General features: G+C 41.0%; 1 protein-coding gene across 1 annotated transcript in view; it reads right to left on the bottom strand.

The window, feature by feature from the left end:
* HIF1AN (hypoxia inducible factor 1 subunit alpha inhibitor) overlaps positions 1 to 13,089 on the bottom strand; it is a 160,139-nt gene that overhangs the window by 111,907 nt on the left and 35,143 nt on the right. The window contains exon 2 of the mRNA XM_069240360.1: positions 7,650 to 7,900. Coding sequence (XP_069096461.1) covers positions 7,650 to 7,900 — 251 coding nt within the window. The remainder of the gene's footprint in view (positions 1 to 7,649; positions 7,901 to 13,089) is intronic.

The raw sequence follows: 13,089 nt of genomic DNA on the forward strand, positions 1-13,089 counted from the left end.
CCTCACGATCTTCTAGTAAATCAAAGTCCAATTTCATTAAGCTGAGAAAATATTTTGGGGTATGACGACAGTTTCGAAATTACAAAGTAAAATATACCATGTCATTTCCAGTGAAGATCTGCATGGAAAGCAATGGCATGAAGCACTTCATCAGTACACTTGCATCTACATCTGAATTTGCAGAGGGCAAAATAACGATTGGGTATAGCCAACACAAAGGTCAACAGACTGGTCTCCTTATTGAGGTACTGCGCTGACCAAAAGTATAGCTTGTCGTGCTGCATCATTGTTGCTCCTTTGAAGCCTGCATGACCGTCTGCTTATTTGAGGGACATGGACTGGGTTGTTTCTTCATGATGGATTAAGGTCTGCAATCCTACGAGATTTGCTAATCTGAAGTTCTGTGCTTTGTGCTCACACATGCCCATGATTGGCACTCTTGATAAAAGAGGTACCTGAGTAAGATATTCACCTTCCTGCCACTTACCATTCAGCCTATTGTGTTCCAACTGACTGTTTCCTCTAGGTTTAATTCTACACAAGTCTGGCCGCTGACTACTGTCCTGGGGTCAGACACTTTTGGTGTTGGCAGTCCATGGCTGTGTGAATGTTTTTTCTCATCGTAAAACCTGCAAGTCAGAGCAGACTCTCAACATATCCTGAAAAGAAATAGCCTTAATTGAGCCAATCACATGGTCAAAAAATTTGAACCTGATTGACCAGATTTTCTCAATGTTTAATAGGCACAGATCTAAATACAGTGTTAATTCTATAAAGTACCTTTGATAAGCACTAATCTCATAAAGACTACTGACGTAAACAAAAAAAAAAAACACACATTTTGTGAGTAAAGTCCTACTTTCATGCCAAGTTTGAAGTAAACCATTCAGATACTCAGGCACTATGGGAGCAACATTTCCTATGGGAGCTAAAATGAGAAACACTCACATTTTAGCTTCTCCACCCCAAATGTTTTCATGTGGATCATCTTCAGAAAACTTGGCATGTTGAAAATTGACTTCCTGACTTCATAAATTATGAATTTCATTCTCTTTGCAGGATCAGTACCAAACATTTTGCCTTCACCCTTCCTGCTTTCTGAACCCATATTTGTTGGCTTTTAGGACTTTGTGTACTTTACCACTGCTAACAGTGCTGAAGTGCTTGTGCACACTCCTTAAAACATGTCTAATTAAATTATTAGTCCCTATGGTTGTCCCCATGTACACAAGGCCTGCAAATTAAATGCTACTAGTGGACCAACAGATTGTTTTGTGTCATTCATTTAAGAAGCCCTTAAAAACATCTCAGGCCTGCCATTGCAGGTTGTGAACAGTTTCAAACTTCCGGTTCGACTTAGCAAAATAAGCCTTTTGCCAGGCATAAACCCCTTTATTTTATTTTTTATTTTATTTTTAATACATGTAAGTCACACCTACGATAGGCTCTAAGCAGCCCATAGAGCTTGGCTCACAGTACGTAAAGTTTTGGATGTGTACTTATAAAAGTTTTACATGTTCAAAAAAATCTTAAATTCAGTTTTGACTACTGTGAGTGCTACCTTTCCTGTAGGATAACGTTTGGTTATCTATTCACATTTAATAAGAACTAACTTTTAATTGGGAACAGGTAGGAATATCAAGTTTGGACTCAATGAATTGAAATATAAAATCCTCTTTAATGGTAAAGTAAGATTTTAGATTAGTTTGAAAATGCAACTTTAAAATGGTGGCATTTTCCTGCCCTTAACAAGGAGTTTCCAGCTGCCAGGGTGTGTTAATTGTTCCCCCATCCAGACTGCGTAACTGGCCCATGCAGTGAATAATAGGACCAGAGTGTAGATCGAAAAGGGCACCAACCTCCCAGCATGGGAAGAACGGACCTGTTGCCTGCCACACTAACATTTCAAAGGAGCTGCCTCAGAACACTCACAAAGAACTTGACACTAGGCTTTTGTCATCCCATACACCTAAGTACCTGGGAAGGGTGGAAGGCAATTCCTGAACCATCTGGGTTGGGCGGGGATGAGAAGGAGACCCTAGAAGTTTCTTCCACTTCTAAGCTTGCACAGGTATAAATAGTGGACCCTCAGGCCAACTCTTCATAACACTCCTAGATCTGCAGAGGTATACAGAAGGTGCTTGATGCCTGCCTTGTTTCCCAGGGCTGCACTGCTATCAGAGGACTGCCTTTCAGATAAATGTCCTGCTGCTTGATGCCAGCCTTACTGTTTGAAGGAATGAAGGCCATATCCTTAAACTCAGGACTACAAGAGTGACTCCAAGGGTCAGCTGGCTGACCTCCAGGTCCGTGCTACAGGGACACAACAAACTCCATAGACCTTCCTTCACTGCCCAGCTGACCTGCAGCAATTGGCCCTCCCTTGACCTGCAAATGGACTTGAATGGGCTCTGCTGGAGTGAGTTTCTAATCCCAAGAGTGCCCCACCAGGACCTGGACCCTTGACGGCACCTTTTAAGCTCCTTCTGTGAAACCCTGAAGTTTTGAACTCTGCACGCCAGACTTAAGAAGGTAACTTATTTAGCTGGGCTAACCTGGTCCCTGTATCCAGCAGATGCTGGTAAGTAGAGCTATATGTAGTTATAGATATGCACATATATAATCATGCAAAATTAATGGCATTGCCTATTCAAGAAAACAGGACCAACTGGGCAATTCAGGCTAGCCAGCATAGCTGCAGGGTTTGCTACTACAGAAGAGAAACAATGCTTCACCTTTCAAGTTGTTGCCCAGTGTTCTTACCAGCGCGCCGATCTCTAAGGAGGTCAGTGTTTTTAACTGAGGGAATCTCCAACTGTAAAGAGATTAGGGCCTTTTGTCTAACTATCAACAGTTTGATGGACTTAGCTCGATTAGGCAAACTCAAACATCTTTGCACACTGTACTAAAAAGACCGGGCTTCAGACTGTAATTGGGAAGGGCATAACCATTCACCTGGGTAGGTCCTAAAGACTCTGGTGTTGGTTTTATTAATTTTAAAATATTATTTTGTTGTAAGAAAGTATTTTATCAATGGTTTTAAAATATTTACATATCACACAATTCTGCGTTTTTAAACAGGATTTTGTACACATTTTTATTAACTGAAACGATTAAGAATGTATTCATTCGTATAAAGATAGTCACACACACATATATATACATACATAAAGCCAACCTTTGTTTTTTTATTTTCTTTTTAAATGGGGAGAACCCCCCCATGCGCCTCACTTTTACTATGTGTATATATACACACACACGTGTAAACCCCTTAACACCAAGCTCCAAATCCTTGAACATTGTAACTACTCCCTTACCCATCCCTGAAACCTAATCCCACATAATTTAAGTGACATATCTTTTATGTATTTGCAAGTACACAGATATGTATATTACACACACACACATACACACACAGAGTGTGTGTATGTGTGCACACACAAACAACTGCTAATGCCATTGATACCTGTATGGTAAAGACATGCGTTGTAAAGTACCTCAAAACTGCCTGTGTGGTATTTACCTGCAGGGCCGGCTTTAGGTCAGTGCAAGCGGTGCGGCCGCAATGGGTGCTGACCTCAGAGGGGCACTGTGCCTAGCATTAATTTAAGAAATTTGCGATTTAAAAACGCCTGCTGAAAAGTTTCATGTGCATCAGCATTCAGGATGCAAATAAAATGTCAGGATGGCTCTTGTGATATGAGAGAGAAAGAAAGAGAGAGAAAGAGGAGAAAGAGAGAGAAAGAGAGAGAAAGAGAGAGAAAGAGAGAGAAAGAGAGAGAAAGAGAGAGAAAGAGAGAGAGAAAGAGAGAGAAAGAGAGAGAAAGAGAAAGATTTGTCTAGCAGCAGCTTTGACTCGCACAGGGCGCCACCAGCACTAAAGCCGGCCCTGCTTACCTGTGTTGTAAACTCTGCATCATAAAGGTACCACTCTGTAAAGGTAACATACCGTAAAGAGTGTTCTCGTAGTTCGTGCAAGAGGCAATGTTAAGTGAGCACATGTGAAGTATCTCCATCTAATTTTGCGGTACGCTCTCTGGCCAAAGACATTGAGAATTGTGACCCCACTGCCCATAAGGCTTCCATTTCCTATAGGGTCACACAGAAATCTATGAAAAATACAAACCTCGAAATTCTATTGTTTTCTTCAGCATTCGATGATTCATTGATTTACGTGCTTGAATACAGCCTATAAATACAGTGTTAGCCAAGTAAATTAACCCTTTCACTGCCAGGCCTTTTCCCCCCCCACAGGTGCCAGGCCTTTTTTTTTGGCTATTTGGGGCAGTTAGTGCTTAGGCCCTCATAACTTTTTGTCCACATAAGCTACCCAGGTCAAATTTGCGTCCTTTTTTTCCAACATCCTAGGAATTCTAGAGTTACCCAGAGTTTTTGAGTTCCCCTGGAGGAGACTAAGAAATTAGCCAAAATATAGTGTTTTTTTTTTTTTTTTTTTTTTTTAAACAAATGGGAAAAAGGGCTGCAGAAGGCGACTTGTGTTTTCTTCCCCTGAAAATGGCATCAACAAAGGGTTTGCAGTGCCAAAATCACCATCTTCCCAGCTTCCAGGAACAGGCAGTCTTGAAGCAGAAAAACAAATTTTTCAACACAATTTTGGCATTTTACTGGGATATACCCCATTTTTACTATTTTTTGTGCTTTTAGCCTCCTCCCTGTTAGTGACAGAAATGGGTGTGAAACCAATGCTGGATCTGGGAAAGCTAAACATTTCTGAAAGTAGACAAAAGTCTTAATCCACCAAGGGGTCATTCGTGTAGATCCTACAAGGTTTTTCCACAGAAAATAAAAGCTGAAATAAAAAACATATTGAAATTGAGGTGAAGAAAACAGCCATTTTTCCTCAATATTTTACTCTAAATTTTTCCTCCGATGTCAGATTTTCAAAAGTAATATACTGTTGTGTCTGCTGGACTCTTCTGGTTGCGGGAATATATTGGGCTGGTAGGTTCATCAAGAACCCTAGGTACCCAGAGCCAATAAATGAGCTGCACCTTGCAAAGGGTTTTTATTGTATCCCTGGTATACAGCAATTCATTTGGTGAAATATAAAGAGTGAAAAGTAGGCATCAAGGAAGTCTTTGTATTTCCAAAATGGGCATAAGATAAGGTGTTGAGAAGCAGTGGTTATTTGCACATCTCTGAATTCTGGGGTGCCCATACTAGCATGTGAATTATAGCGCATTCCTCAAATAGACGTCTTTTTTACACACGGTCTTACATTTGGAAGGAAAAAAATGTAGAGAAAGACAAGGGGCAGCAACACTTTTTGAGCTATTCTTTGTTCCCCCAAGTCTCCCAATAAAAATGGTACCACACTTGCATGGGTAGGCTTAATGCCTGCGACAGAAAACGCAACATGGGCACATCACATTTTTACATTGAAAACTGACGTTTGTTTTGGAAAGTGCCTAGCTGTGGATTTTGATCTCTAGATCAGCCGCCACCTAGGAAAACAAACTTGTGCATTTTTTAAAACTAGACACCTAGGGAAATCCAAGATGGGGTGACTTGTGGCTCCCTCAACAGATTATGTTACCCAGAATTGGTGCAAACCTCGAAAATTGGCACCAAAAAAATAAAATAATAAAAAAACAAAAACTTTTGCCAAACATTTCGATGAGAGTTCTGGAATCCGAGAGGAGTCACAAATTTCCTCCCACCCAGCATTTCCCCCCCAGCATCCCACACCCCCAACATTTCTCCCCCCCCCCCCCCCAAGTCTCTTGATAAAAAATGGTGCCTCACTTGTGTGGGTAGGCCTAGTGCCCATGAGTATGGACTTAGTGAGTGGTCAGCAGGGTATTGTCTCAGGAAGTCACGTTCGTCTGGCCTGGCTAGGTTCTAAAAAGGCATCTTTTCCATTCCACTTGGTCAATGGGCTGTCACTTTGCTGCCTGTAGGGTGAAAGAGTGAGCAAATGAGCGGACACCAAGTTTTTTGGGTCATAGTTCTGCCACCTCTAGGATGAGTTGGATTGGCATAATTTCAAGTTCTAGAGAGACAGCATGTTACCAACCAATATGGACTGAAAATCCATATCAAGGTTTTTTTCTTCATCCCACACTCTCTTCCTATACATGGCCTGTGGAGGTGATGGGGCGGCAGGTCGCTGTGGAGGGTAAAGAACAAACAGTCCAGATAATGGTGTGACCTGCAGTGTGTAACTGGGCGCACCTGATCCCACCATTGCTCTGTAACCTGAAGGAGATCCTGCATTACATCTTTGGAGGGCGATCTGAAAATAGCTACATGGACTTTGCACGATCTAGAGCAAATAAAAGAGCCCATAATGACTAGGCTGAAGCTTGGAGACTATCATAATACTTATGTGAATGTGGTAGTAGTCTTCCTTCTCAATGAAGTTAAAAAAAGGGAATGTTCAATTTTTTGAGGACTTGCGTCATTGGGTTCCTTTTCGCAGTCTTTTGCACTGAACACCTCATACCTTTCTGGAGTGCACCTCCAAAATTTGAGCAGAGGTTCACAAAACTCAGCTGCAGAAGAATGGCTGTCAAAAAAGGAGTTTCTGTTATTGACAAAGTGACTGTTACATCGAGTGACTGTTGTGGACAATGGAAGCGCTGACCGGGGTTTCATTCACTGGGTGCTAGACAAAGGTAGTTGAACAATTGACAAAATCACAAGTCGCTGATGAGGGAGGCAGCCTGGAAGATGGTGCCCTTGACCGTAGCACAGTGAAAGAGCAGGGCACAGTCTTGCAATTTTCAGTCGTCAACAAAAAACAATTGGTGATGAGGCACTAAGCATTAACACTAATCTTGGGCGTTAGGCCATGGAAGTAGGCACGACTGTATTTAAGCAGAAATGGAGATTATGGCTAACAGAACAGGGCAGTTGGAAATGTTTGAGAATCGTAATTTCTTGCGTATCTTAAAACCGAAAGAAGCCTGCTTCTTCACAGCAGAGGGTTTAAAAAATAGACAATCTTCTGGAAAAGGATTTAGGGTATCAGGTTCTTTCTTTTTATTTGCGGTCTTGAAAGAAAAGACAAGAGAAGCAGTGGTCATGGACTCTTCACTGAAAAAGATCCTTCAAATGCAAGGAACTATTCTCTTTCCTGGCCTTCAAGGTCTTGGTTGTAAAACTCTTGCAGAAATCCCTTTTTTTGTCCGAATGTTGAGGATGCAGTCAATAAAAGCATTTGTGGATTGTTAAGCTGTCCTTGGTCCAACAAGCCTGCCATGTGCTTAAGAGGGAACTTTCCTTAAAATGAATGTGGATGGAAACAGAACCAGGGCACAGTCACAGAGGAATCTTGACTAAGAAGAAACAGACCAAAAAAGAGCCAGAAAAAAAAGACAAGGAATTCTGGAGCACAGCACTCAAAGGACTGCCACCTCACCCTTGATATGCAATGTCACAGGTGACTCGTGCTGGGAAAACTACTTTTGCTGCGTGAAAACATGACATTGCTTCATGCTACCCATTTCAGTTTGCCCAATGGTTAGATTTTTGTTATGAGGTTTGTTATTTATTTCTAATCCACATATGGGCCATTCCATGTACAACTGCAGTACATAAATAGTAAACATCTCTCCAGACACTTGTTAAGCTATTCAGAGATTACAATAAATGGTAAATTCAGGGAAATCAAGGGGGGGACTTACCTGTCCTCCCCACCCGCCTGTTGGATCTCTCGAAGCTTCTTCACAAATTCACCAAATTTAATTTCCAGTCGCTGGGATTTTGGTTTAAAGTCCTTGAAATTAGCTATTTTCTTCTCGTCATAGTACAGAAACTTGTGCCCATTGGCACTGTAAACAGAAAAGTCCCCACATCCAATGTTCTCCTGGAGGTAATCCAAGTCCCACTTCAATGCTGTATAAACCAGGTTTGTGTCCGTGAGTACCACTGGTTCCTAATTTAAAACGTATAAAGAAAGTGTTGAAAATAGAAAACTCATAATAAATAGGTTCTAACAGGTACAGAGATTAGCAGAAAAAAAGTTAACTTTAAAATGGAACAAGGGAGAGGCTAGAGCAGCAGAGACTGGACAAAAACAATATAAACCAAAGTATCACGACCCAAATGAACTGGAGATTCAGCCGGTCACTAGAAGGCACATTCTCCACACAACACCACTGTCCCCAGAACATATGTTTGTGGCCAGACTGTACACAGCCTCTGATGTTTGGGCACACTTTGCTCATACCCCTGTGGAATTAAGCATAGCAGACGTTTTTCCATAAGTTTTTCTTTTTTTCTTTTAATAAAGCTAGCTGCATTAGCCTAGACCTTTTGATTTTACTTATAGAGGCTTTCGGGCAGCCTCCTTCATCCACTGGTCTGTTATTGTTTGCCATTTTTTCTGTACATTTTAGCATGCAGTATGGGGCAATAAGTCAGCCCGCTTCAGCCACTTGCTAACATCACGGAGGGCTTTCTGCCGTGCCACAAGGATCACATCTACAAAATAGTTAGAGAGATCAAATTTTATTAATACATCAGTAGCACAGAAGATAGCGTATGGAGACTTATAGACCTTCATTAAAAAGCATAGTAGAGAAATTAACATGAAGTGTAAACATGTGCATGTTTGAATTATAACGGACATTGTGACATTCAGATCATTTTTGGCACTGTGTCATGCTATAAAAGATATGTATTTATATTTGAGTGAACTACTGACATGAATTAATATTAAAAGTATTATTCTTAGAAAAATAGAAATCAAAGCATATTATGAGTATTAGATAAATATGAATTAATCATATTTATATTGATTTAAATGAATTTATTAACGCAAGTTACATGCGTGCGGAGAAATAAATGCAAGTTTAAACTGATTCTAAAGTCATATGATGATTGCAATTGAATAATTTGCCTTGCATATATGATTCAAATTGTACAGTGCGCAATAGGATTTAGACGTACTAATTGCATGAATATTTATTTCGGTTACCTTAGCTAAACTAGGCCTGAAGATTAATTTTTACAGCAGTAGAGGAAAAAGTACTAATTCATTTGGTTTCCCCTGATCCAAATTAATTCCTAGGGTGCTGGTGTGTTGGTGAATGTCCTATTGTATTAAAGGCAGAGAACATATTATAACTAATAACAAATGTAACAGTATTTGTTCTAGGTGTCGAACAAGACAGGAAGCCTTTTTTAGTTTTGCATGAGAACTGTTAGAATCAGTTTGCAGAAACTTGGTAAAGGGGTCGTATGTTTCAAAATCTTCTCAAAAGTTATATATTGGTGGAACTGTAGGAACTCATCAAGATGACCTTTGCACCTTTCAAGGGAAAATCCAGAATAGTTGCAAACTTGATGTGTCAATGTTTTTCCACTGGATACAGATTAATTTGCGCAAGATGAGCCCACGTGGTCAACCAAACAAACTGGTGGACATTTCTAGTTAGGGAGAGACTTTTGAAAAATCATCAATTTAGAGAAACTTAGAGAGGTTTTTTTGTGGGGGGGGGTGCATTCATGTGGTCACCTCCTGGCCCTCTCCAAGTCTTCTGCTATTTTTAGCCTTTATGTTGTGAAGTTTCCTTTAGTCCCATACATCCCATTACTTTTGCTGTTCAGTACTAATATGCACAATAAACTCTGAACTGCTGATCTACCTTACGTGCAGCCCATGTTCTGCATTGCCCTGATGCTGAGAAGCTGTAAATGCTGTGATCAACAAAACTTTCCGGTTTGCTGTCCCATGAGGGGAGGTATATAGACGCAGTGTGGCATCTTGTTTCCTTTTCAGCTTAGATGATTACACCAGTGTATTTTTTATAGTGAGCTACCCTAGTTTTATGTTTTTTCCAAAATATTTTTGTTTACCCCACATGTTAGTCCATCGCCACACATGCAAGTCCAAAGTCTTATCAGGGGTAAGGATTGCCCAGCCCAGAAACTGATTGTTATTATTTGAATTGTGATGATTTACTAATGTCACCTTCATCTTCTTTGAAATCTAATTTTAATGTGCATATTATAGTTCTGTTAATTTGTATGAGCCTCTTGGAGGGTTTAATATCATTGATATTTAGTAGGCTTAATCTCTTTAGACGTTTTGGTCAGCTTACAGTATTTAGTATGTTTATAACTTAGTTTTACGCACCATTCCTATTACGCTGACTTTGGGGTTGTAATAAAGCTTTGAAACTTTATTCAGTTTGGAGTTTTGATTTTGTAGTTAAATAGGTTATGGTGTTTAAATGTGTTTATGTTTCTCATGTTATTGATCTGTGTTACATGAATCCGATTTCCACACTCCTCACTGCGTCCAAAGATCTGGACGACTGATAGTGTAGGTGGGATAAGTTGTGGCATCTCCCCACAGAGCGTGAGGTTTCGGAACCTGAGGTGGGAAAAGGGCCTTTGCTAGCACCAGTATCTTCAGTGCCAGCTTGGCAAGGGCTGGACAGGTTCCACAACAATAACTGCAGTCATGTTCTTCAGGGAGTATGGATATTTTAATTTTCGCTGTTTAATGTATATTATTTTTGCAATCATTCGGGCTATGCCAGATGTTATCAAATATAATGCAATTGCACACACTAATGGGGAAATGATGTGATTGAACATCAGAAAATAAAACGCACCTTAACCAAGTTTCATGGCACAATTTAAAATATTAAAACTGAAAGAAACCATATTAAAAGTACATAACACCTCAATTACACCATTCTATCTATAAAACCGTATATTACCTAATTACAAAAAACCAACGGTCATAAATCAAATGCCACATTATTATCAGAAAGAACACAGTAAACACATTTATTAGAACATACATACTTTTTCAATATCAGTAAGAACACTTGAGAAAGTTTTTTTCTAGAATCCTGAAAACAAAATGTATTTACATCTGGTGCACAGAGCCCAAAATCCACAGATTTTTTTGAATGTTGGTGAATTAAAGTGTTCTCATTTCCAAGCAGAAAGGAGGTTAAGGGAAATCTCCACTGGGATCGAAAATGTCCATCAAACCGTTTCAAACCAAACTTAGGGACAGATAGTACTCATGAGGTTCTAGTCCTGACCACCACCGGGAAATCCACGTCCATAAAATTATGTGCACAAAACTGTGCCCGGTCTCCAATGCTAGCTGTTACGAGTACATGCTGGTGTTGTATCTAGCTGTAAAAAACATTTGGATCTCTTTTAACGTTGCACCTGTGTAAACTAGCTCGTGTTCTGTTTGTGTTAATACTTTTTAGAAAGAAGGACCATGCTCAGTCAGTAACGGGTTTGTGTGTGTGTGTGTGTGTGTGTGTGTGTGTGTTCGGGGGGGGGGGGGGGGGGGGGAGGGGGGGAGTTAGGAGACAGAATAGCGCCTCTAGGATGTGGCCAATGCCCTCTGATGAGGCTAAAGGCCGTGCCAAGCATACACTGGTGAAGATTAAAGTCCTTAGCATGGCTTGGTAAAGCTGTACTGCCCTGACCTGTTCATTTTTTTTCTGGCCTGAACCATGTTTAACTTCAGTGAACTGAACCTTACAACATGTAGTTTCAATTTTGTATTAGATTGAGTCAGCAAGTCTAGGTTCTGCTTTGACAGTGGGATGCAATGCATTTCGTAATGTGGTTGCAACATTGCCACTTTTGTACCTCTGTGGACTTGAATAAGTTATTCACATCTACTAATAGTATTATTATATTTTATGAAGAGTGCTGCGCCACAGTGGAGCATCCATCACTAAACTACTGCAATATATATTTATGCCAGGTTCAGGCTGATCCATTTCCATTATCTCGCAAGACCTAAAACCACAGAAACAAGCCAAAATATACCCAAGTAGATCACTGGCTTGTCTAAGAGCTGGTAAACAGTGACTTGCTTTCTCATGTGGCATGGGAGAGCCCTTATGAGACGGATTTCAGTGTTGAGTCTGCGCCAGGCCACTGGGGTCTATGCCAGAGGAGAGCATTAACCAATGTCTGGTAGGACTGTTTTGGGGGGGGGGGGGGGGGGGGGGGGGGGGGGGAGATAAGCAGACAGATTTGCACTAGGAATTCTTTTAGCAAAATGATGACTCGCAACACATTGGGCAAGAAAAACGATCTTAAGACATGATGTATGAAGACAAGATATGGTACAGTGGATGCTAGCGGAGGAACAGCATATCAAACTTACACAGAGGGATGAATGGGCAGTCAATGACCTGGCATCATGGGGAAAAAAAATATATTAAGGCGGTTGACAGACCCTCCTTAAATCAGGCCCATTACGTGCCACCCTAAAACTGCAGACTTGGAAGAGGGTCCGCTGCAGAACCCATGCTGAGTTCTGTGTGAAGAAGAGAAGATGTTGATGGGGTAGACAAAGCTGCCACCAAAGAACAAATGCCCTAATTATCATGCATGGCGCTGAGGTTTCAATGGACACTGGCTCCAAAGCTTTGACCACGTCCAGATTGTCTTGAAAGCGCTTAAGATCAGTATCCAGATCAGTGTCAGGACCATACTTGTGTGGCTTTTTGCAGCAAGTGCCAGGGAGTTAATCCACAGCAACTTGCTAGAGCTGCAGTAGTCTTGTGTAGGTTCAGGAGAGGCAAATCAAGTGGGACAAGTGGTATTAGTAAACAAGGATGGGGCTGCAGCACATCCGCAAGCATTATCACGGATATTGAGTGCTGCACCACAGATGATGTAAGAGGGAAAGATTTGAACAACCTCATTGGCGTATATCGTCTACTCAAAAAAACAAAAAGAAGTCTGGGCACAGGAAGAGGACCAGCACAAAGGCTGCCTCCTTCCTGCACTGCGGTCTAAAGGCAGCTTGTGTATTCAGGGTGACTACAGATTCAACTGCTGCAAGTCAGCTATGACATGCAAACCTCACTCGTCTGCCATAAAACCCAAGTTTTTTTTTTTTTTTTTAAGGAACTAGCTAGTGAAGACTAGCAGGAGATGGACTGCGAGTACTATCAGATTTGTGAAAGGGCTGAGTTTGTTGTGGTCTCTGCAAAACTGGTGCCAAATCCTGCTTCAGCCAAAATGTGGATCTTCATGGTGGGTAGGAGGGTCACATACTCTTGGGAATGATCAGGGCAACCTTCAAACAGAACTATTTGATGCAGGTGGACTTGGAGGTAAGTA

The sequence above is a fragment of the Pleurodeles waltl genome, chromosome 6, assembly GCF_031143425.1.
Source record: "Pleurodeles waltl isolate 20211129_DDA chromosome 6, aPleWal1.hap1.20221129, whole genome shotgun sequence".
NCBI lineage: Eukaryota > Metazoa > Chordata > Amphibia > Caudata > Salamandridae > Pleurodeles > Pleurodeles waltl.